Genomic DNA, 25,315 nt, shown 5'->3' with positions numbered 1-25,315 from the left:
GCTAAGAGCATGGGGGAGAAGATACCAGCACTCACTACTCAAGAGAGGATGGCGCAGATTCCTAAAGTTGTGTGTGTGGAACTGATTTCTGCAGGAGAGGAGGACCGAGCTGAGGGCAGCAGGAAGATGGAGGCCACACAGCTCCACATCCACAGCAGGAGAGGAAGAGCAGGACAGCAACTTATGAAGTAAAAGAGAGGTGAATATATACTTATTGGATCTGTCTGTCTGTTTTTACATACATACCTATGTTGCTTGTACTGGATATAATTGTGCATGTGTCTGTCTGTGTGTATATGTGAATGTATATATGATGTGTGCGTGCATACAGTATATGTATCTCTGTGCATCAATAGTGTATGTATATGTGCTTGTGTGTGTATATGTGTGCATACAGTATATCTGTGTATAGTGTGTGTGTGTGTGTATGTATGTGTGTACTATATGTACCTCTGTGCATAAATAGTGCGTGTGTGTGTGTGTGTGTGTTTGTGTGTATATGTATATATATATATATAATATATATATATATAATATATATATATATATATATATATATATATATATATATATATATATATATATATATATATATATATATATATATATATATATATATATATATATAATTATAATATATTATAATTATATTTCTTTTTCTGTTGTAATTTTTCTTAATGCCCTTAGGGGTACCTTGCACGTTGCGACATCGCTACTGCGATCTCGTCGGGGTCAAATCGAAAGTGATGCACATCCGGCGCTGGTAACGACGTTGCAACGTGTAAAGCCTAGAAGCACCGATAAACGATCGCAAAAGCGTCGAAAATCGGTGATCTGTGTAGTGTCGGTCATTTCCATAATTTCGCTGCAGCGACAGGTACGATGATGTTCCTCGTTCCTGCGGCAGCACACATCGCTGTGTATGAAGCCGCGGAAGCGAGGAACATCTCCTTACCTGCGTCCCGCCTGCAATGAGGAAGGAAGAAGATGGGCGGGATGTTTACGTCCCGCTCATCTCCACCCCTCCGCTTTTGTTGGCCGTGTGACGTCGCAGTGACGCCGCACGACCCGCCCCCTTAGGAAGGAGGCGGGTTGCCGGCCGGAGCGACATCGCAGGGCAGGTAAGTGCGTGTGAAGCTGCCGTAGCGATAATGTTCGCTACGGCAGCTATCACAAGATGTCGCACGTATGACTGGGGCGGAGACTATCGTGCTCGGCATTGCTACAATCGGCTAGCGATGTCGCAGCGTGCAAAGTACCCCTTAGTCTTGTGCTATGGAAAAACAATAAATTCAGAGTCACTTCTCCTCACGACAAGCAGTTACTCTTTGCTGCTGCTCTTGTCTATGTTTGCAGCCGTGATGTAATGACTAAAACGTGACTGGTGGAGCCAATCACAGAGCTCTGCCGTCACGCCAAGGTAGATGGCGTCAATTGTGGAGCCCTGTGGTTAGCTAAAGTGGTCACTTGTGACCTTATTACTGCAGCCTATAAACATAGACAGAGCTGCAGAGAGACATCACTGGACCAGGGGAAAAAGAGTAACTCTGATTTTATATTTTCCCAGTGCAAGATGATGAGCACAGTAAAACTTAAAATGTTAAAATGGAAGACCCCAAGAGGCAGGCGGGAGGTGTAAGAGTGGTTCGGGAGGGGGACATAAGCAATTTTTGCACAGGGGCCCTTTGCTCTGTGTCTTCCCCTGGAGGACTTGTTTGTTTTTTTAATCAGAGAGTACACGGTGGCCAGAGGCCTATGGGGGTGCATTAAATGGTATGGGGGCTGCATAATACAATACGAAAGACACCTTATACATACTTTGGGGGTGCATTCATACATGGAAGCCTATGGGGTGCAGTAAATTGTATGGAGGCTGCATACTATAATATGGAGGACTATGGGGTTGCATTATAATATATGGAGGCCTAAGGGTGTGCATTATAATACAGGGAGGCCTATTTAGTGCATTACACGGTATGGAGGCTGCATACTACAATATGAAGGACTATGGGGCTGCATTTTAAAACATGGAGGACTATGAGGCTGAATTATAATACATTAAGGACTATGGGGCTGCTTTATAATACCTGGAGGCCTATGGAGTGCATTAAATGGTATGTGAGCTGCATAATACAATATGAAGGACTATGGGGTGCATTATAAAATATGGATGACTATGGGGTGCATTATAAAATATGGAGCACTTTGGGGGCTGCATTAAAATATATGGAGGACTATGGAGGCTGCATTCAAATATATGGAAGAAAATGGGGGCTGCATTAAAATATATGGAGGACTATGGGGGCTGCATTAAAATATATAAATATATAGAGGACTAGGGGGCTGCGTTATAATATATGGTGGCCTAGGGGGGCTGCATTATAATATATGGAGGACTATAGGGGCTGTATTTTAATATATGGAGGACTATAGGGTCTGTATAATATATGGATGACTATTCGGGCTGTATTATAATATATGGATAACTATGGGGGCTGCATTTTAATATATGGAGGACTATAGGGGCTGCATTATAATATATGGAGAACTGTGGGGTGCAGTATAATATATGGAGGACTATGGGGTGAATTATAATACATGAAAGACTATGGGGGTGCGTTCTAATATATGAAGGCTTATGTGGGGCCCATTATACTATATGGAATGCTATGCTATGTGAGGGCCATTTTAGTATTTGGAGAGCTATACATGAGGGAGGGACAACAATACAAGAATGGGATGGGAATGTTTTGTGCTGAGGGAAAGTGGATCTTTCCCTCAGCACCCAGCTTTCCCATGCTCTGCTATACATCTTTCCCTAAGCACCCAGCTTTCCCAAGCTCTGATATGGGAAAGCTGGGTGCTATAGCAGAGCATGGTGAAGGTAGGTGCTGAGGACAAGATGGATATCAGAACATAGGAAACCTGGATACTGATAAAGCGATTTCAGATAATGGGAAACCTTGGTGCTCAGAGAAAGAGCCAAGTGTCAGCCACAGTATCCCGTGCCCCTAGTGTCAGCATCATTATCCCATACCCCGATTGTCGGTGTACGATTGGGGGGGCACCCAGGTCAAAACTTTGCATCGGTACCCATCAAACTCTAGGTACGCCACTGCAAATGCCTCACCTACAATCAGCTCCAGACCTTTTAAATAGCCCATTAAAGAGTTTTTGAGGTAATTGTCTGATTACTTTTGGTCCCTTCAAAAAGAGGAAGCTACATATTGAGGAGCTGTAAATCCTTACTCCAATTAGAATGTAATACTCTCAAATTAAAGCTGACAGTCTGCACTTTAAGACCATATATTGTATCTTGAAAATGTTTTGGTAAATAGTTAAAATGCTGGACCTAACTGTGATCAACAGAATTCAATTGACCCAGCAGTTATCTGATATGCACTTTATAGTTCTAATTCATGAGATTTTCAGTTTTCCACAAGTCTCTAGGAGAGGTCTATATCAATTTTGACTAGAAATAGAACACGAGCAGAAAAAAAACCCTCTATTTTGGTTTAGGAAGGTACAGAACAATAACTTATACTAAAACCATGTTACATATCCAGATACTTCTGCCTGATGTTTTTATAAGATGGATGTCCCTAAAAAGGATCTGGATTACATGATCTGTAAGCAGCAAATTTAGAAAAAAATTCCACTTTGAATCATGATTGAGGTATCAAGTGTAGCACCGGCTTGCCTAGTGCGCCAGCACTCCATGTCTTCCTAGCGCCATGTCCCTGATGTCCCTGCTCCCTCCTCTTTCCTACATGGCCATCCTCATGCTGCATGGTCCTCTGCTTACCTGCATGGCCACCCATGTGTTGTGTGGTCCTCTGCACTCCTGCACGGCCATCCTTGTGTTGCGTGGTCCTCGGCTCTGGCCTCCTGTGGCCATCCATGTGTCACATGGTCCTCTGCGTCCCTTCATTGCAGACTACGTCTAGTGCGGTCCCCAACTCGTACTCCCCACGGATGCCCACATTGTATCGGTCCTCAACTCCTTCCTAGGCCCCAGGCCCTGGCATGCTGCACAGGGTTTCCTGTCCTCCAGCTTAAGAGGCGTGCGTGCATACTTCCTGATGAGGGGGGCCAGAACAATGCAATAGGATTCAGATCCTACCTGTCTGTTGGTCCTCTGTCTGCTCTGGTCTCCTAGCCTTCACCACCAGTCCTGCATGCAACCAGTTCTGCTCTGCTTCGTCTGTTTTGTCGGTTCCATGGTACCGGCCTGCACCTGTGTCCGTTACCGGCCTGCACCCTGCACCTGTGTCTGTACCGGCCCGCACCCTGCACCTGTGTCTGTACCGGCCCGCACCCTGCACCTGTGTCTGTGCTAACATGCTAATGAATGTGTGGTGTCAGAGGTATGGTCGATCTCCCCGCTCTTTGCTGCCACCACACCAGATGATGGATTTCGGCTCAGTGAACATGATCAGAATTCCCAGACTTCCAGTCATGCGCACTATGAAGCTGGGTGTACTCGTCGAGGCTTCAAACTGATGTAGTGTGCATGACCAGAAGTCCGGGGATGTTCTGATCGTGCGCACGGAGTCGAAATCCAGCTATTGCAGCAGAGGTGAGACCGACCATGCCTCTGATGCTGAGCATTCAGTAGCATTTTAGCAAGCCCCTGTGGGCGTGCTAACATGCTAGGGGGCCGACTAGCCAAGGGAACGCACTTGCGACTAGTCGCTAACCTCATTAGCATACTATAAAGAAACTTTAGAAATGCGTTTTGTAAAGGTCTCTTTTTGTATGCTACTAGATACAGAGACTGTTAGGCAGGGATCAACCTGCTCATGGTTCTAGGTGCATATTGCACCTTACAGGTTCACTTTAAAATTGCCCTACTGTTAATTTTGTAGGTTTTTGGGTTGGTAGGAAGATTAAACTTGTAGACAGGGCTGTGGAGTCGATAAGCCAAACCTCCGACTCCTCAATTTCACTGTTTCTGACCACGACTCAGATTCCCTCATACATGACTCATGTTTGTGATAAATTTACTGTAGTAAAATGGTAACATCAGCCTTTTAATCATTATTATGATGCAATAATCAAGCTATTTAGATAGAAAATAAAATATATTTATTGCGATGCAAGTTTAGAACACAAAACACATTGTAAATATGCAATACACTATGCAGTAAGTAGTAGAAGGGAAAGTTTTCAACAAAAATCGGAATAACATTTGTGCAATCTGAATTTGTTGTGAGAAATAGTATGACCTTCATCAGATCCTCCTTCATAGATAACCACAAATCTGGATGAAGATATGGCAGCAGTAGCACTGGCAGGATCCAAGTCCTCTTGCTCTTGGCTGGCCTGTAGCTGCTCCTCCTAACTGCTACCACTGTTAGAGCTTCTTTTCCTTTACTAAGCTGTTCATCATCCAGCAATATACATTGACTTGGGTACACATACACAGCTGGCAGAAGAATTTTATTTTCTAATACCAGTGTCTTTCTCTTTCATTGAAGCTGCAATGCCATCTGCAAATAAACCTCCTCTTTGGGACAGGCAAAAAAGCAAGTTCTTCCACTCCTTTTATGAAAATGCCTGGAGTTAAATCCTCATTGTAATTTTTTAGTTACTGTAAATGGGTGATGAAGCAATTCCTTAAATTCAGCCACCTATGGCCATTGACCTTCATTTAGTGTTGCCTGAGGCTTGGCCGTGTCTACAAGAAAGGGTTTCATCTCAAGCAATCTCTCAATCGTTAAATAAGTGCTGCCCCTTGATTTACAATTGCCCCTTTTTACAGCACGCCGCTTCAAGATGGAATCAATTTTATGATTCAATATTTTTTTATTAGGTTTTCAAAGTTTATACATAAAACAGTTCTAACAAAAACAATAAAACAGAAAGTGCTGTATAGCATTACTTCATGCTATATCAAACAAATAATATACAGTAGACATAAAAAAGGAGAAAATGGAATCAATTTTAGGGGTTCTGGCAGCAATAACCAATTTCCTCACTTTGCCAGTCAGAGTTCCAGCATGTCCCTCTTGCAGACTATCTCTTATTGCCATCTGCAAGTGATAAATAGGAGAGAGATGTGAAGCAGCTTCAACAAGATCATCTAATTCCAAAGGATCATTTTGCTGTTTATTGAAAGTTTAAACTTTCTTTTACTTACTTAATCCTACTTTCCTGTTGACTATAGAATCTTTAGCAGTTCTGATATGATTGCAGGCATTCTTTGTGTGTTTGTTTTTACCCTTATCTATAGAGGAAGAGCTTCACTACTTATATCATGTAGTTGAAGTGCAGGGATTCCAGTCCCCAGCTGCCTTGCTGTACCTGGCTGGATACAAAAATTGGGCAAAGCCCACGGAATTAAAAATATAGAAAAGCCCTTTTTTAATTATTTCATGAATTTCATTATTTAATTAAAAAAAAAAAAGCAAAAAATGACGTGGGCTTCGCCCAATTTTTGTGTCCAGCCAGGTACAACTAGGCAGCTGGGGTCTGGAATCCGCAGCGCAGGGTGGCCCAAGCTTTCTGGGCCCCCCCCCCGCTGCGAATTGGAGTCCACAGCCACCCCAGAAAATGGTGCTTTCATAGAAGCGCCACCTTCTGGTGCTGTATCCAATTCTTCCAGCAGCCCTGGTGCTGAGTGGCACGCGGGGTAATAAGGGGTTAATACCAGCTTTGTTTTCTCAGCTGGAATTAAGCCAGAGATTCTTAATGTCAGGCCAAGTTTGACCCGGCCATTAAGAATCTACAATAAAGGGTTAAAAAAAATACAACACCCAGAGAAAAAATACTATATTAGAAATAAATACACACACACTTAGGGACTCCTTCTTCTTTATTACACCCTCTCACCCCTCCTTGATCCTGGTCTTCTGTCTTCTTTCTTCTTCAACCTGGCGCTGGTAGGTGCCTTAGGGCGGCACGGTGTCCTCCGATCAGCTGTTCTCCCCTTCTGTTGTGATCACGCGTGCTCCCACGGTCACAAGAGAGCAGAAGATGCGACGGCGCATGCGCCACCCTCTCAGCCACAAGAATATAATAACGGCGTAACGCGGGATTCAGAAAGATGGTGCCGGAGATAAGCGTTATGCGCAGGCGCCAACTCCGATGCTATCTTACTGAATAGAAAAGTTAGCATAGAGCCAGAGAGAGAGGAAGGAACAGGCGGCAGGGGGGCGGGAATGCATGTGCATAACCCACCCTGCTATTATCTGCTGCGGTGCAACTGTCACTCAAAAAACTGACGAATTTTTAAACTTCACTTTCTTGGGTTTGAAAGCCTAAACATCCGAGCTGACCACTAATGGTATGTAGATATTCAACCTGATAGTGCCAGTACAGCCCTGGCTTTACCTTTTTATATACAAAAATCCTGATGATTGGTTCCCTTTAAGGCTGTGCCCACGCTGCGGATTTACCGCGGATTTACCGCGGATTTGCCGAAAATCTGCAGCAGCGGCACTTCCAAGCCATTTCAATGGCATTTTGGAAATGCTGTGCCCATGCTGCGGATTTTTCCGCGACGGATTTGCCGCGGATTTTGATCCGGAAAAATCTGCAGCATGTCAATTATTGTTGCGGATTTTGTTGCGGATTTTTCCCATGCAAGTCAATGCAAGGTGTAAAATCCGCAAGAAATCCGCAGGTCTGTTCCCACAGGCTCTTTTTCCTGCGGATTTGGTGCGGATCTCGCAAACAAATCCGCAGGAAGTGATGTAGGATAGTTCATGAAGAGGAAGTTTCACCATTTTGTAGTGTAGAGTAGTGGCAGTGTAGTCGTGTTGTGTCCGGACTCTGGATTGCCAGCTAAAAGCAGCTAGTTACAGGCTGCTTGCTTTTAGCTGGCAAAACAGGATCCCAGGTCTTTTTTCACAATTCTTTTTAAAAAAAAAAAAAAAAAAATGTGCTCCGCTGTATTTTCACTGTCCAGCCCGATGCAAGCAAGCAAGCAACTGAGGGCTGTGCTTCTCAGCGGGATAAGGCTGAAGCATTCTCTGCCCCTCCCGCTGAGAAAAACAGTCCTCAGCTGCCCCTGAAAATGGCGGCTCCGTTGTGAAGCGCCATTCACAGGTGCTGTACCGAGGCTCATCCAGCTGCCCTGATGCATTGGCTGGCTGGGTAATATAACGGGGTTACTGCCAGTTTTCTGCAAACTGGCACTAAGCCCGAGGTTCATAATGTCATGCCTGTGTAGACACGGCCATTATGAACCTCCGTTTGGTAATAAAGAAAAGAAAACACTTTTTTAAAAATTTTATTTGAAAGAAAAACACACACACACATCCCTGATTCCCATCTTTATTACTCCCTGAATCCCCCGACGATAATCCATGACAGCTCCGATGTGCACCCGGCTGACCCGGGCACTGACGTCAGCCAGTGACAGCAGCCGTCAGTGTACGAGATGCTGCAAAGCTCTCTTCCGTCTGCTGGGACCGGCTGACGTCCGTGCCCGGGTCAGATGAGTGCACATCGGCCGACTATTCAGCTGTCGGTGTGCACTCAGCTGACCCGCCCGCGCTCGCGAATTAAGTCAGCTGACCGGCTGACTTCTGTGCCCGGGTCAGCTGATGCTGTGAAGTCAGCTGACCCGAGCTCAGCTATGAACTGAGCTGACCCGGCCAGTGAGTTCTGCCGCTCCCAGCAGCCGGCAGAGAGCTTTCCTGTGATATTGTCCTAGATTAACCTCTGAGGCTTGGGAGTAATAAAGATGCCAATCAGGGATGTGTGTGTGTTTTTCTTTCAATTAAAATTTTTAATAAAGGTGTTGTGTTTTCTTTATTACCAAATGGAGGTTCATAATGGCCGTGTCTACACAGGCATGACATTATGAACCTCGGGCTCAGTGCCAGTTTGCAGAAAACTGGCATTAACCCCGTAATTACCCAGCCAGCCAAATGAATCAGGGCAGCTGGATGAGCCTCGGTACAGCACCTGAGAATGGCGCTTCACAACGGAGCCGCCATTTTCAGGGGCAGCTGAGGACTGTTTTTCTCAGCGGGAGGGGCAGAGAATGCTTCAGCCTTATCCCGCTGAGAAGCACAGCCCCCAGTTGCTCGCTTGCATCGGGCTGGACAGTGAAAATACAGCGGAGCACATTTTTTTTTTTTTTTTTTTTAAATAACAGTGAAAGGGAACATGGGACCACATTTTTTGGCTATAAGCTGCGGCCACCACCACTGGGTTATTATATACAGCCTGTTAGAATGTAAGAGCCCAGTGGTGTTGGCCGCAGCTTTTCTGTATAAGCACACTGTGAGACTGCTAACAAAATGGATAATGGAGAAGAAAGGAGGGTTGGGACAGGAAATGACACAAAGAGACTTTTTTTTGCCTTCAAAACAGTCAAAGCTTTATTCAGAAACACATTGGACAAAATCCGCATCAAAATCCGCATCAAAATCCGCAACCAAATCCGCGTCAAATCCGCAGCTATGCTAAGGTGCGGATTCTGGGGGAAAGCTGCGGATTTTGAGGCAGAAAAATCCGCAGGTACATTCTACCGTGGACACATATCCTTACTGTGGACTCACCCACAGTGATCATACTGACCCTGGTAAGGATTAACCCTTTCGCCTGTTTTTGCCTTCGTGACCGGACCAATTTTTGGATTTCTGACCAGTGTCATTTTGAAAGGTTATAACTCAGGAATGCTTCAACTGATCCCAGTGATTCTGACATTGTTTTTCCGTGACATGTACTTTAGGCTGGCATAAAATTAAGATTAATTAAGATCTTATGCGTTTATTTGTAAAAACATCGGAAATTTGGCGAAAATATTGAAAGTTTTAATTTTCATGACATTAAACCAGAAAGCTATGCTACAAAAATTACTTAGTAAATAACATTTCCCACATGTCTACTTTACTTTACATCAGCGCAATTTCTGAAACAATTTTTTTTGTTAGGAAGTTAGAAGGGGTCAAATGTCATCAGCAATTTCTCATTTTTCCAACAAAATTTACCAAACCATTTTTAGGGACCACATCACATTTGAAGTGACTTTTAGAGGCTTATGTGACAAAAATGCCCAAAAGTGTCACCATTCTAAAAACTGCGCCCCTCAAACTGTTCAAAACCACATCCAAGAAGTGTATTACCCATTTACGTTCTTCAGAGGAACCAAAGCAATGTAGAAGGAAAAAAAAATGAAAATGTTACTTTTTCCCACAAAAATGCTAATTTACCCTCACATTTTGCATTTTCACAAGGGTATCAGAAAACAATGCCCCAAAAAATGTATTGTGCAATTTCTCCTGAGCACGCTGATACCTCATATGTGGTGGAAATCAATTGCTTGGGCGCAGACCAAGGCTCGAAAAGGAAGAAGTGCCATTTGAATTTTTGAAAGCTAAATTGGCTGGAATCATTAGCGGATGCCATGTCACGTTTGCAGACCCCCTAATGTGCCTAAACAGTGGAGCTCACCCACATGTGGCCCCATTTTACAAACTATACCCCTCAATGAATTTATCTAGAAGCTTGGAGAGTCCCTTGAACCCACAGGGGCTTCACAGAAGTTTAGAAAGTTGAACCATGAAAATTAAAAAAAAAATTTTTTTACCACAAAATTGTTACTTTAACCATGTAGCTTTCTTTTTCACAAGAGTATCAGGGAAAAAATGCACCATAAAATGTATTGTGCAATTTCTCCAGAGTACGTTAATACCCCCGTATGTGGTGGAAATAAATTATTTGGGCGCACAGCAGGGCTCAAAAGGGGATTAGTGCCATTTAAATTTTAGAGCGCACAATTGTCTGGAATAGATAGCGGACGCAATGTTAAGCTTGGAGAGCCATCCATGTGTGGTCTTGTTTTTTTGCGGGATGAGTTGACTTTTTTTATTGGTACCATTTTCGACCACAACATTTTTGGATCTTTATTTTTTTATTTTTGGTAGGTAGAATTAACATGAAACATTAATTCAGGAATTTGTTTTTTGCAAATTTTGTTGTGTTTTTTTTTTATTCCTTCAGTGTTTGGTAAAAGTATCAACACGGGCTTATTCTTCGGGTCAGTACGGTTACACGGATACCACATTTATATATGCTGCTTTTACGCAATAAAAATATTTTTTTCCCTTTCGCCTATGACAGCACCACCTGAGAGGTTCCGCCCACATCAGGACAGGAAACCCACTGATAAAAAGGCGGTACCTCTCCTCCACACCAGTTTGGTTTTCTGTCCTGATGGGACAACCCACGGATTCTCCCAGGTCTGACCTGGTGTGGAAGTTTGGTTTCTTACCAAAAGCTGGCATTCGGGCCTGGATGCACCTCCCCAGGGCTTCGGCTGTCTGCGGTGGTGGGGCGCGGGCCTGGAGCGGGAGCTCGGCTCTGCGTCGCCCCAGGCTATGTGATCCTCACACGGAGCCCGCGAGACGGGCGCCCTGCTGACGGAACGCCGGGGTGAAGAGGAAGTGACGCGGCACCCGGAAGTTCATCACCTGTGCATGTGCAAGGTGTTCCAAGATGGCGGCGCCCAGTGAACGGATTTCGGGCGGGAAATTTGAACCAGGTAGGTGAGTATGACTTCTCCCCTATTCAGGATTGAAGACAACTCTCCTCCAGAGCAGGATGTGCTGGAACAGCATACAGATTCCCAGGGCAGCAAGGGGAGCGCTCCTCCGGCAGGGTTAGTCCCTCCAGTCCGGCAAGTCGACATTCCAGGGGATCTGAGAAATCCAAATCTGGAAGTCATAAACTGCCTCCGAAACCGGTACCAGATCCGCCATCTTGAGGTGTGAGTGTCTGCTGCAGTCCAGCTGTAAGAACTCCATTCCCTCGTAGCCGTCCGTTTCGGAGGAAGCAATTTTCCATAAGGAGCTTCCCAGAGACCAGAACTCCTGGAAGGATAGACGGAAGAGGTCCTCAGGATTATGTTTGATCCATCATCCTCTACCAAGCCACGAGGCCTTCAATGACTCCACCCTCCCAGTGGGGGGAGGCTCTCCCTCTTCCTTGAGACTGTTTCCTCCAGCCTGTGGATTCTACCGATCATTGCAAAAGAGCTGACATTACAACTGCAGTCGCCCCCTCGGGGGTATTTTATTGTAACATCTATATGACAGGGAGAGAAAAGAATAGTGATCTCCATCCTAGAGCACTTAGGGTGGATCATAAATCAGGAAAAATCTAGAACACAAGCCTCAACAGTGTCGGTTTTTCTTGGGGCTGATCCTGGATTCCGTCGCTCAGAAGTCTTTTCTCCTGGAGGAGCAGATACTGAAGTCACAATCCCTGGTCACCTTGACGATTGAAAAACCAGTCATGACCCTCAGACAAGCTATGTCTCTTGTGGGGACCCTCACATCTTGCATCCCCACGGTTCCTTGGGTTCACATAGATATGAGATCCCTTCAGATGGAGGTACTGGTCTGACAGCAACAGTCAGGAGGCTTCTTGGATATGAGACTCCGCTTGGATTCAAAGGTGTTGCTTTCTCTGTCCTGGTGGCAGGACTTAACTCTATTGTCCGCAGGGGTGTCCGGGTGTCTCAACATCACGGATATCATCCCAACAGATGCAGGTCACTTAGACTGGGGAGCTTACTTGAGAACTCACCTGTTACAAGGACTATGGGACGATCATGTGAGGACTCAGTCCTCAAACCTCAGTGAACTAACTGCAATAAAATCAGCCAGGGATCATCCCATGACAATAGATGCAATGCCGATCCCCTGGTCACAGGGTCTTCTATATGCCTTTCCACCCCTGGTTCTTCTTCCGGCGGTGCTCAGGAAGGTTCGGGAAGAAGAGGCCCTCATTATCCTCATAGTTCACTTCTGGCCAAAAAGAGCCTGGTTCTGTTGGCTCCAAAGACTGGCAATATCAGACCCTTGGATACTGCCGGACAGGACAGACCTACTAGTCCAGGGACCAATGTGCCAACCCAAGGCTCCTACCCTCCACTTGACAGCGTGGCATTTGAAAGGCGGCTGCTCCTAGCGCAGGGATTCTCCTGAGAATTTAGTAAAACGCTCCTTCAAAAGTAGGAAGCCGGTCGCCACTGGTATTTAGGGAAGGGTCTGGTGAAAAATCCAGCAAGTTTCCTGGGCACAGATCGGGGGTCCCCCTCTCTTCCCGGCCATCCTGGAAATCCTTCAGTAAGGGTTGGATTGAACTTATCCACTAGCACCTTTTTGAAGGTACAAGTTTTGGCCCTAGGAGCCCTCTATAAACATAACCTCAGAGAATAGATGGATTAGCAGGTTAATTAAATCCTGTGCTAGAGCGACTCCTGTCCCTTCTCCTCGCATGCCTAACTGGGATTAAATCTTGTCCTTGATGCCCTTATAGACACCCCATTGAGCCCCTTTTAGATGTTCCCTCCAAGACCCTGAAGGTGGTACTACTCAATGGTTGACATCCGCTAGATGAGTGGGTGACCTACAGGCGCTCTCCATTGTCCATCCATATACCCAAATTTTGGTCGCTTTAAGGTGGTATTGCGTACAGATCCCTCATAGCCTAAAGTGGTCAAGCCCTTCACAGGTCCCAGAAACTTATACTGCCTTTCATTGTGACCCTCCTTCCAATGACAAAGTAGACAGGCTCCATAGCTTGGATGTAAGACTTGCCCTTATAACCTACTTGGATAGGACCAGGGAATTGCGAGAATCTCAGGCCCTGTTTTTGTTATTTTACAGCCCCCGGACTTTCCCTAGAACGTATCTACAAGCACCTTGGCTAGGTGGGCCCGGGATGCTATGTCGCTGACCTACTTAGCTAAGGGGGTGCCAGTTCCCCTGCAGATTAGGGCCTTTCCACTGGGTCACTTTCTACTACTTGGGCTGAGCGGGCAGAGGTGTCTATTGATCATATATGCAGGGCCGCCACTTGGTCCTCTTCCTCTACCTTTTTTCTGTCACTATAGACTTGACTTGTCCTCCTCGGCCGACCCTTGTTGGTAGATGGGTATTACAGGCGGTGGTCCCTCCCTAAGGTGATTGGTCTCTAGAATCTCTCAGGTGGTGCTGTCATGGACGAAAGGGAAAAATCTTAATTACTTACCGGTAATGGGATTTTCAGAAGCCCATGACAGCACCCTTAGTTCCCCCCCCCCCTATTCACTGGTTATGGGCACCCTTCGGGGAGTGTTAGAGTTAATGGTGTATTCCTTTTGGTGGTGGTGTGATTAACATTTTTGTTTGTGTTTTGTTGGTCCTCTCTGGCTCTGTAAACCTACTGGTGGGGAGGAGAGGTACCGCCTTTTTATCAGTGGGTTTCCTGTCCTGATGTGGGCGGAACCTATCTCTCAGGTGGTGCTGTCATGGGCTTCTGAAAATCCCATTACCGGTAAGTAATTAAGATTTTTTAGAAAATAGAATTTTTTTGCATTGCTGAATTTTCAGAGCTATAACTTTTTTATTTTTCCTCTGATGGAGCTGTGTGACGGCTTGTTTTTTGTGGTACAAGATGTAGTTTTCAGTAATGCCATTTTTGTTTATGTTCAACTTTTTGATTGCTTTTTACTCCTTTTTTTTTCTACAGTATGATAAAAATCATTTTTTGATGCCTTTTTTTTTTTTTTAAAAAACTGTTCACTGAAGGCGTTAAATGGTGTGACAGTTTTATAGATCAGGTCGGGCGGCCGGACGTGCTGATGCCAAATAGGTTCAATTTTATTTTTTTTTTTTTTTTTTTTTTTTATAAATGAATTTTTGGGTATAATATATTTATATTTCTTTTTTTACAAATTTGCAATTTTTTTTTTTTTTTTTTTACCTGTTCCCTATATGGGACTTAAACTTTTCCTAGTCTGATCGCTGGTATAATGCATTCCCATACAGCAGCAGCACAGCAATGCATTATACTGGCAGTGTCAGGGTGCAGATTGCCTGTCAGATCCTGCTGCAGGCTGGATCTCACAGGCCTCCATAGATGGCAGACCCGGAGTCATGTGACCTCCAGTTGCCATGACAACTCGAGGTCCTCCGTGATCGTGACACAGGAGACCCGGGAGAGGTTAAGAGAAGCAGCTCTCTGTACCTCTGAAACGTCTATGTGCCGTGATCTCTATTGATCACAGCAGATAGACTGTCTCAAAGGGTTAACATCACCACGACCTGATCCAATCAGATCCTGGTGATGTCTCAGGGCAGAACTACCGTTCTCTGCCGGAAACCCGGTGATGGCAGCATGCAGGGGGTCGCAATCCCCTCTTTAATGCAAACCGTTGATAAACGTCCGCATTTGCTGGGCTTTGTGCAGATCCGATGTTTATCTACCATCGGCGGTACTGAAGCGGTTAATCCACAGATTCTCAGTCCATTCCTCTCCAGAAGATTTAGCAGTCTCTCCACACATTCACTAATGTGAATCCACGCACCTCTCCATGAAATTTCTTCATGTAAGCATGGATTCTGCCTCACACTGACTCCTGTCAGTCTCAGGCTATGTGCGCATGTTGCGTATTTACATGCAGTTATGCTGCGATCTGCACCGCAGCGTAACTGCATGCGTCCTGCGTCCCCAGCATAATCTATGAAGATTATGCAGGAGCCGTGCGTACTTGGCGTATTAGAGCGCGGCGCTTCGGCTGCTGCACGAAGCGAGCGTTCTAAAAAGTGACGTGTCACTTCTTTTGTGCGTATTGGTTGTAATGTCGGTCTCTCTCTGTCTGTCGGTCTCTGTGTCTCCCGGTCGGTCTCTCTCTCTCTCTCTCTCTCTCTCTCTCTCTGTCTCTGTCTATCCCTCTCCCCCCTCTCTTATACTCACTGATCAACTGCACGGCTGTCACTGCTCCAGCGGCTTCTCCTGCTTTTGAAAATGCCGCCGCCCATTATTCCATCTCGTATTCCCTGCTTCCCCCGCCCACCGGCGCCTATGATTGGTTGCAGTCAGACACGCCCCCATGCTGAGTGACAAATGTCTCACTGCAACCAATCACAGCCACCGGTGGGCGGGTCTATGTAGTGCAGTAAAATAAATAAATAATTTAAAAAAAACGGTGCGCTTCCCCCAATTCTGATACCAGCCAGGGTAAAGCCACATGGCTGAAGGCTGGTATTCTTAGGATGGGGAGCCCCACGTTATGGGGCGCCCCCCCCAGCCTAAAAATATCAGCCAGCAGCCGCCCGGAATTGCCGCATGGATTATATGCGACAGTCCCGGGACTGTACCCGGCTCATCCAGAACTGCCCTGGTGCGGTGGCAATCTGGGTAATAAGGAGTTAATGGCAGAAGCCCATAGCTGCCACTAAGTTTTAGTTAATCGTTGCAGGCGTCTATGAGACACCCCCAATGATTAACCTGGTGAAAGTAAATAAACACACCCGAAAAATCCTTTATTTGAAATAAAAGACAAAAACCACCCTCTTTCACCACTTTATTAAAATCCCCAAACATACCTCCAGGTCCAGCGTAATCCACGAGGTCCCGCGACACATCCAGCTCTGCTACATGAAGCTGACCGGAGCCGCAGTACAACACCACCGCTCCTGTCCGCTCCATGCAGAAACTGAAGTGAGTCGCGCTGTCAGCGGGGACGTTACTGAGGTAATGCCGGTGTGTGTGTGCAGTGATGATGAGGGCTGTAGTGTCGGGTTGTGTGCGGGGATGTAGGCGGTAATCTCGGGATGTGTGCGGGGATGTCAGCGGTAATGTCAGGATGTGTGCGGGGATGTAGGCGGTAATGTCGGGATGTGTGCGGGGATGTAGGCGGTAGTGTCGTGATGTGTGCGGTGATGTGTGCGGGCATGTCGGCGGTAATGTCGGGATGTGTGCGGGCATGTCGGCGGTAATGTCGGGATGTGTGCGGGCATGTCGGCGGTAATGTCGGGATGTGTGCGGGGATGTCGGCGGTAATGTCGGGATGTGTGCGGGGATGTAGGCGGTAATGTCGGGATGTGTGCGGGGATGTAGGCGGTAATGTCGGGTTGTGTGCGGGAATGTCGGCGGGGATGTAGGCGGTAATGTCGGGATGTGTGCGGGGATGTAGGAGGTAATGTCGGGATGTGTGCGGGGATGTCGGCGGTAATGTCTGGATGTGTGCGGGGATGTCGGAGGTAATGTCGGGATGTGTGCGGGGATGTCGGGATGTGTGCGTGGATGTCGGAGGTAATGTCGGGATGTGTGCAGGGACGTCTCTCAGGTTACCCGCGGCCTCAGGTCTCGGGTGGAGGACTCGAGCTGGCCGCGGATAATCTGAGTGACTGCACCGGTGATCGCGTGGCTCACTGCAGTCACTCAGATTTGCGGTCACAGGTGAGTCCTTCACCTGTGACCGCAAATCAAGCCGTGGCACACGGACAGAGCCGCGATCACAATGAAGTCGGGTGAAGTTCACCCGAGTTCATTCTGATCGCGCGGCTGTCTCCCGCAGCCAGCCATATGCTCTTTTTGACATTCCGGTCCCAGTCGGCTCTGCTGCAAGTCTATGGGGATGCAGCAGAGCCGAGTGGGACCGCACTGTCAAAAATCTGCGCTCTGGATGCTTTTCCCACTCTGTCTATGGCAGGGCAAGCATCCAGAACACGTGAATTCTGCAGGAATGTGCGCACGTTGCATTCTGCCGAATGCGTCTCAGAATGCAGCTTTTCGGCTGCGTTCTGAGACGCACATGCAGTGACTATTTTACGCTGCGTAATAGAACGCAACGTGCGCACATAGCCTCACACAAGATCTCTCCCAGGGGCTCCGTCAACAGCCCAGCATTATCCCTGCTGGCTGCAGTCTCTCAGAGGCCTCCCACACACAGCTTCTGCAGACTCCACACAGACTCCGTCTGACTTCCCTCAGCCGTGATCCATCCAGAGGCTCCTAACTCAACCTCTCTGCTTCTCCTGTAGTGTTGCACCACACACTGCTCACAGACCCCACACCGTCTGCCATGTGCCAACCAGACTCTATTAACCCTCCGTCACATACAATAGGCCTGACAGGCACATCTCTTTTACTTTCATTTCTCATTCGTCACCAGATTGTGAGGAAATCCCCTCCCTCCAGGTAGTCTCCTGTCTCTAGCAGCTCTGTGAAACCTCATACCACAGTTGGATTGCAGAGCTTCAGGAGGACAGATATAACTGTGCTAATCTCTCAGGCTCATTGTATGTGAACACGTCACACTCAGTAAAGCTGCGTTCACACATAGCGACAACGACTTCGCTGTTATGTCACCATTTTCTGTGACGCAACAGCGACCTTGTAAGTCACTGTTATGATCGCTGCTTAGCTGTCAAACACAGCAGACACAGCAGCATCATAACGACACGCGTCGCTGTGCTACATGTGCAGAGAGCAGGGAGCCGCGCACACTGCTTAGCGCTGGCTCCCTGCACTCCTAGCTACAGTACACATCGGGTTAATTACTCGATGTGTACTGCAGCTACATGTGCAGAGAGCAGGGAGCCGCGCACACTGCTTAGCGCTGGCTCCCTGCACTCCTAGCTACAGTACACATCGGGTTAATTACCCGATGCGTACTGCAGCTACATGTGCAGAGAGCAGGGAGCCGGCACTGGCAGCAAGAGCGGCGGACGCTAGTAACGAAGGTAAATATCGGGTAACCAGGGAAAGGGCTTCCCTTGGTTACCCGATGTTTACCGTGGTTACAGCTTACCGCAGCTGCCAGACGCCGCCTCCTGCTCCCTGCTCGCTTCATTTCGTCGCTCTCTCGCTGTCACACACAGCGATGTGTGCGTCACAGCAGGAGAGCGACGACCAAAAAATGAAGCTGGACATTCAGCAACGAGCGGCGACCTCACAGCAGGGGCCAGCTCGTTGCTGGATGTCACACACAGCGACAGCGATGGGACGTTGCTGCTACGTCACAGAAAATGGTGACGTAGCAGCGACGTCGTTGTCGCTGTGTGTGACACCACCTTTAGGTTGGTATTTTAAGTTTTTATTCATCACAATTGTTTATTTAGCTTGTTTTATGAATGTATAGCACAAAGTGTGAGGATATTTCATAGAAATAAGGCAGATTAAAAAAGAAAGTGTGCTGCTCAGGCATATACAGTAGTTCCCTAACATATTCCTTCTCTTGCTTCAGATTATCTGCTGAAATGGAGAGGAAAATGTACAATTTATCAAAAAACCTTGATGTTGAGGAAGTAACAAACATGCTGTTAGATGATGCAGACCCCACACTGAATGAGGATTTAGGAGAGGAAAGTGAGATTGATTCTCATGATGAGGTGGAAGTATGTGAAGTGGATTCTGAAACAGAGCAAGATGGTGACAGTGATGAGGATGAAGATGTAGAATCTTATTATATGGGAAAAGATAAAAAAACCCAATGGAACAAGAAGCCACTCCAGAAAAAACGTAGGGAACCTCAAAACATTATTACTCACCTTCCTGCAGTTATAGGAACTGCAAGTAATGCAAAAACTGCAGTTGAATGCTGGAATAGTTTATTCACAGATGACATTCTGGACTCTATTGTCACATATACCAACCAATATATAGACATTATAAAGGACAAGTTCATCTGCAACAGAACCATCAAGGCCACAGATGAAATAGAACTGCGTGCTTTTTTTGGATTATTATACCTTGCAGGAGTTTATAGGGCAAATAGACAAAGTTTGGAGGAACTTTGGAGTAAAGATGGGGATGGAGTTGAAAAATTTGGCCTTGTTATGTCCATAAACAGATTCAAGCTTCTAATTCGTTGCCTTCGGTTTGACGACAGAACTACCCGAACCGAACGTAAAACACATGACCGACTTGCTCCAATTCGTGATATATTCCAAAAATTTGTTGAAAACTGTAAAAAAAGCTATTGCCCTGGGGAGAATCTCACTATTGATGAAATGCTCCCTGGTTTTCGTGGTAGATGTGCCTTTCGGCAATATATTCCATCAAAGCCTAACAAATATGGAATAAAAATGTATGCCCTTGTTGATGCCAGTAAGACCTACACTTACAACCTGGAAGTTTATGCAGGAAAACAACCAGAAGGTCCTTACTGTGTCAGCAACAAACCCAGTGATGTTGTAAAAAGACTGGCTGAGCCCTTATTTGGATCGGGTCGCAATATAACAGCTGACAATTGGTTTTCAAATTGTGATCTGATTGATTATCTGAAAATGCAGAAGCTTTCATATGTCGGAACTGTAAGAAAAAATAAAAAAGAATTGCCTACACAGTTTGTAAGTGTGAAAGGGAGACAACAGTACAGCAGTATGTTTGCATTCCATAATGGAAAGGTTTTGGTTTCCTATGTACCACAAGCAAAAAAAATTGTACTTCTTCTATCAACACTTCATGATGATGATGCCATCGATCCTGGGACTGAGGCACAAAAAACCCCGGAGATAATTACATTTTATAATGCAACCAAAGGGGGTGTTGATACAGTTAATCAGATGTGCTCAACTTTCAACGTCAGCAGAAACACCAAACGCTGGCCAATGGTCATATTTTTTGCTATGTTGAATTTGGGTGGTATAAATTCACAAGTCATTTACCTTGAAAACAAGCTTGAACCACTCCGTAGACGATTGTATCTGAAAAAATTGGCCCATGAACTAGTGCTTGGAGAGCTACGCAGGAGAAGTATGAAAACAATCGGTATCCCCTCTCGCCTTCAAGTTCAGCTCAAAAGATTCCGCCCAGAAGATGATAGTGAAAATTCACCACCTGCACCACCTCCCAAAAGAAGGAGATGCAGCACCTGCACCACGGAAAGCGGAATCAGAAGGCTTTCTAATTATGAATGTCACAAATGTCATAATGCAATCTGCCTGACACATGCAAAAATGATGTGTAATTCTTGCTCTTTGCTCTGCAAGTGTAATTTTTCTGGGGAAACTTCAGGATCTAATTCTGATTGAATATGTGTTTAATAGTACTTAAGGTACCTTAAAATTAAGTTTGTTTCTATAAATTTTCTTTGTAGAGTTTTTTTGACAGTCGAACTGGGGACTATTTGGCGGGAGTTTTGAAATGTTTGTATTTCAGAGTTATTAGTTTTATGTTAAGTAAATGGGTTTTTTTGCACCTGATTATGTGTAGTCTTTTATTACATCCTTATGAAGGTCACTGATCACTTTTAGAGCACTGAAATTGCAAACATTAGATATTATAGGTATTTTTCTAGCCTGCGCCTGACAGTCACATTGTATGTGAACTCGTTAGAACCGATACTGTATGTGACGGAGGGTTAAAAAAACTATGTTGCCTGTCAGACACATGGGTGTATGTAGGTGGCCAGACCCACCCATCTCTTTAGCCACCTGTGAACCTGCCTTAAGAATACCTTAGCAGAAACATGTGGCACTACAAGCACCAGCATGGAACTCTAGATTCACACTACTTATGTGGTACATACCGGCCATTAGCAATTTAGCCAGTTGCCATCTCACACCAGTATTGGTACATTTAACAGTGTGGACAGGGGACAAGTCCTGCTGGAAAATGAAATGTTCATCTCCAAAAAGCTTGTCGGCAGAGGGAAGCATGAAGCGCTCTATCATTTCCTGGTAGACGGCTGCGCTGACTTTGGTCTTGATAAAACACAGTGGACCAACACCAGCAGATGACATGGCTCCCCAAACCATCACTGATTATAGAAACTTCACACTAGACCTCAAGCAGCTTGGATTGTGTTTTTGTTTGTTTTTTTTTTTTCTTTTTGGCCCAGGTAAGATGCTTTTGGTCATGAGTGGCTTGCCACAAGGAATGCGACAGTTATAGCCTATGTCCTGGATATGTCTGTGTGTGGTGGTTCTTGAAGCTCTAACTCCAGCAGCAGTCCACTCCTTGTGAATCTCCCCCAAATTTTTGAATGGCCTTTTCTTAGCAATCCTATGAATGCAGCGGTTATCCCGGTTGCTTGTGCACCTTTTTCTACCACACTTTTTTTTTCTTCCACTCAACTGTCCATTAATATGCTTTGATACAACACTCTGTGAACAGTCAGCTTCTTTCGCAATGACCTTGTGTGGCTTACCCTCCTTGTGTATTGTCAGTGACTGCCTTCTGGACATGTCATGGTCGGATCCCTGCTGTTTTGAGACTAGTGACAGCCTATAGATCACACTATGTGTAATGACTATATCATATATGCGTTTCCCTTTTTTGTATTGAATTACTGAAATTAACTTTTTGATATTCTAATTTATTGAGATGCACTTCTATATGAGCTAGAGTTTAGAGTAAAGGTCTCAAACACGCAGCCCGCGGGGCGGATGTGGCCCCTGAGGCATCTTGTTGCGGCCCGCAGACCCCGTGACGATCGCGGCTCTATGCCGGGGATCGGAGCCGGCACGACTTTACTGCAATTGAATTAATTTGCTGTGCCACGCAGAGGAGCTGTCTGTGCTATACCAATGGCTGCTGCCCACCAATCAGATGCAAGGAGGTGACGTCATACAGCAACGTCACTTCCTTGCATCTGACTGGTGGGCAGCAGCCATTGGTATAGCGCAGACAGCTCCTCTGCGGGAACCGCAAATGGATTCAATTGCCGTAAAGTCGTGCCAGCGCCGGCCTCTTGGCTTAGAGCCGCGATCGTCACAGGCCGTAACAAGCAGGTAAGGTACGTGCTGACAATTAGAACCCGTTGCGTCCTGACCTGCGGGGCCACAAGTCTCCTCCGTAGCAGACCGCAGCTGCCCATGCCCGTGATCAGGGTTTGGGGTGCTGCGGTCTCCTCGCTGTGTTTTCCAAAACTCTGCAAACACTGATTGTGAGCACACAGCCTAATAAGAGGGAACAGAGGAAAGGTCAGAAGAATTATTTTTTTTTGCGTATTACTGAAGGATGGGCACAATACTACAGGGCACAATACTACAAGGATGGGCACAATACCACAGGGTACAATACTACAAGGCACAATACTACAGGGCACAATACTACAAGGATGGGCACAGTACTACAAGGATGGGCACAATACTACAGGGCACAAGTATAGGCACAATACTACAGGATGGGGACAATACCAGAAGAATGTGCACAATACTACAGGGCACAAGGATAGGCACAATACCACAAGGATGAGCACCTTACTACAGGGTACACGGATGTGGCCCGTTACTGCAGCATGGGGGACATTACTAAGATTGGCTAAGATTACTATATGATGCTGCTAATTGTAAATCAATATTACAAGAAGGTGATAAAATGTAAAAAAAACAAAACCTCAAAATAAAGCATGAATTTTTATTTTTTTTACCATTAAAAATTATTTTATATATAAACTTAACAAAAAAGTGCAAGTTTGTTATAATACACAAGGAAAAAATGTTTAAAAAAAGTGACCAGAGATGTATAGAAAAAAAACATGGAAAGTGAAATGTCACTTTGTCTTGCAAATAATGTGGCCCTCTCAATTTTTATTTTTTTTTTTATTTATTTTTTTTTTTATATATGCGGCCCATACATCTAGCTGAGTTTGAGACCCCTGGTTTAGAGCCACTGGTGTATGGTTCAGAGAGAAAAGGTAATACCAAAGTAAAGTTGGGCCAGTTTAGGAAATTTGAAGTTAAGAAACGCCCGATCACAGGGGTGCCCAAGTAATTAGCAGGATGAGTTTACTTACTTGCTGCCAGGCTTCGTTGCATTATCTGGCTTTGAATAGTTAATTGTACTATATACAATATATCTGTAATATATCATAGCTATTAAAGGGAACGTGTCACCATATTTGCCCCTATAAGCTGTGGCCACCACCAGTGAGCTCTTATATCCAGCATTCTAGAATACTGTATTTAGGTGCCCAGGCTGATCTGTATAATCTAAAAAAAAAACCAAACACTTATGCTCACCTGCGGGGCAGTCTGGTCTGATGGGCATCACTGGACTGTTTAGCGCCTCCTCCTCTGCGATCACCATGCTCCTCCTTCTCTGCTCCAAGTTGATGACACGTCTTACATCATCCACACTGCCCTCGATCGCGCATTTCACTCTGCCCTGCTGAGGCCAGATAAAAGTACTGTAGCGCGCATGCACTGGTGCTCTTTGACCTTTCCCTATGCCTGCGCTTTACAGTACTTTGCTCTGCCCTCAGTTGGGCAGAGAGAAGTGCGCAAGCTCAGGAGTGCAATCGAGGACACAGTGTGGATCATGTAGGATACGTCACCCACACGAAGCAAGGAGGAGGTCCGCAATCGTAAAAAGGTATGAGGCTCCGGATCAAGACCAGTGACCACCATCTGACCCGATCGCTCCGTAGGTGAGTATTATAAAATGTTTTCCCTTTCGCCCATGACAGCACCACCTGAGATGTTCCGCCCACATCAGGACAGGAAACCCACTGATAAAAAGGCGGTACCTCTCCTCCACACCAGTTTGGTTTCCTGTCCTGATGGGACAACCCACGGATTCTCCCAGGTCTGACCCGGTGTGGAAGTTTGGTTTCTTACCAAAAGCCGGCAATCGGGCCTGGATGCACCTCCCCAGGGCTTCGGCTGTCTGCGGTGGTGGGGCGCGGGCCTGGAGCGGGAGCTCGGCTCTGCGTCGCCCCAGGCTATGTGATCCTCACACGGAGCCCGCGAGACGGGCGCCCTGCTGACGGAACGCCGGGGTGAAGAGGAAGTGACGCGGCACCCGGAAGTTCATCACCTGTGCATGTGCAAGGTGTTCCAAGATGGCGGTGCCCAGTGAACGGATTTCGGGCGGGAAATTTGAACAAGGGAGGTATGAGGAGTCACCTTCGCTGCATTCTGGTGAGTATGACTTCTCCCCTATTCAGGATGGAAGACAACTCTCCTCCAGAGCAGGATGTGCTGGAACAGCATACAGATTCCCAGGGCAGCAAGGGGAGCGCTCCTCCGGCATGGCTAGTCCCTCCAGTCCGGCAAGTCGACATTCCAGGGAGTCTGAGAAATCCAAATCTGGAAGTCATAAACTGCCTCCGAAACCGGTACCAGATCCGCCATCTTGGGGGGTGAGTGTCTGCTGCAGCATTTCATTGTTTAAAAGTCCCCCCTATGTTCCATTCTTTCTTCAGGAGGTACCTCCTAAGAGGAATCATAGGAATTGTGGGGTTTACAAGGACAGTCTATCCTCAGATTACCAAGGGGGCCTTGTCCCACCTGTATCAGAGATTTCTTCTGTTTTATTTAGATCATAATGTTGAAATTACATACAAAATTAAACATGACCAAATCCTGACATGTTTCGGACCCTAGAACAGGGTCCTTATTCTTAGGTATCATGGACAAATATGTATCCTGAATTTATAAGAGGAAACATGGACTTGGCTTAGTGAATCAGTGTCCAACATCTGTTGTAGACTGATTGCTCCCTGTCTTGTCTTAAGCTGCTTTCACACATCTGGTTTGAGCAGTGCGGCTCAATCCAGCTGTGAAACCTATGCAACGGATGCGGTGAAAACACCGCATCCTTTGCATAAGTTTTTTTACATGCGGCCCGTCCG

The 25,315-nt window shown here is 46.0% G+C and overlaps 1 protein-coding gene across 2 annotated transcripts in view; it reads left to right on the top strand.

Moving 5' to 3' along the window:
* Nucleotides 1-25,315, top strand: part of LOC142295551 (uncharacterized) — a 98,319-nt gene that overhangs the window by 16,593 nt on the left and 56,411 nt on the right. The window contains exon 3 of one of the 2 annotated variants that reach the window (XM_075338660.1): nucleotides 18,980-20,916. The exons of the other annotated variant lie outside the window; for it this stretch is intronic. Within the exon in view, the coding sequence (XP_075194775.1) occupies nucleotides 18,980-20,768 (1,789 nt within the window). The 3' untranslated portion in view covers nucleotides 20,769-20,916. Of the gene's footprint in view, nucleotides 1-18,979; nucleotides 20,917-25,315 lie in introns of those variants that run through there. 2 annotated transcript variants of the gene reach the window in all.

This window comes from Anomaloglossus baeobatrachus, chromosome 1, assembly GCF_048569485.1.
Source record: "Anomaloglossus baeobatrachus isolate aAnoBae1 chromosome 1, aAnoBae1.hap1, whole genome shotgun sequence".
Taxonomy (NCBI): Eukaryota; Metazoa; Chordata; class Amphibia; order Anura; family Aromobatidae; genus Anomaloglossus; species Anomaloglossus baeobatrachus.
The sequence above is the reverse complement of the archived record's forward strand: the minus strand, read 5'-3'. Positions and strand labels throughout refer to the sequence as shown.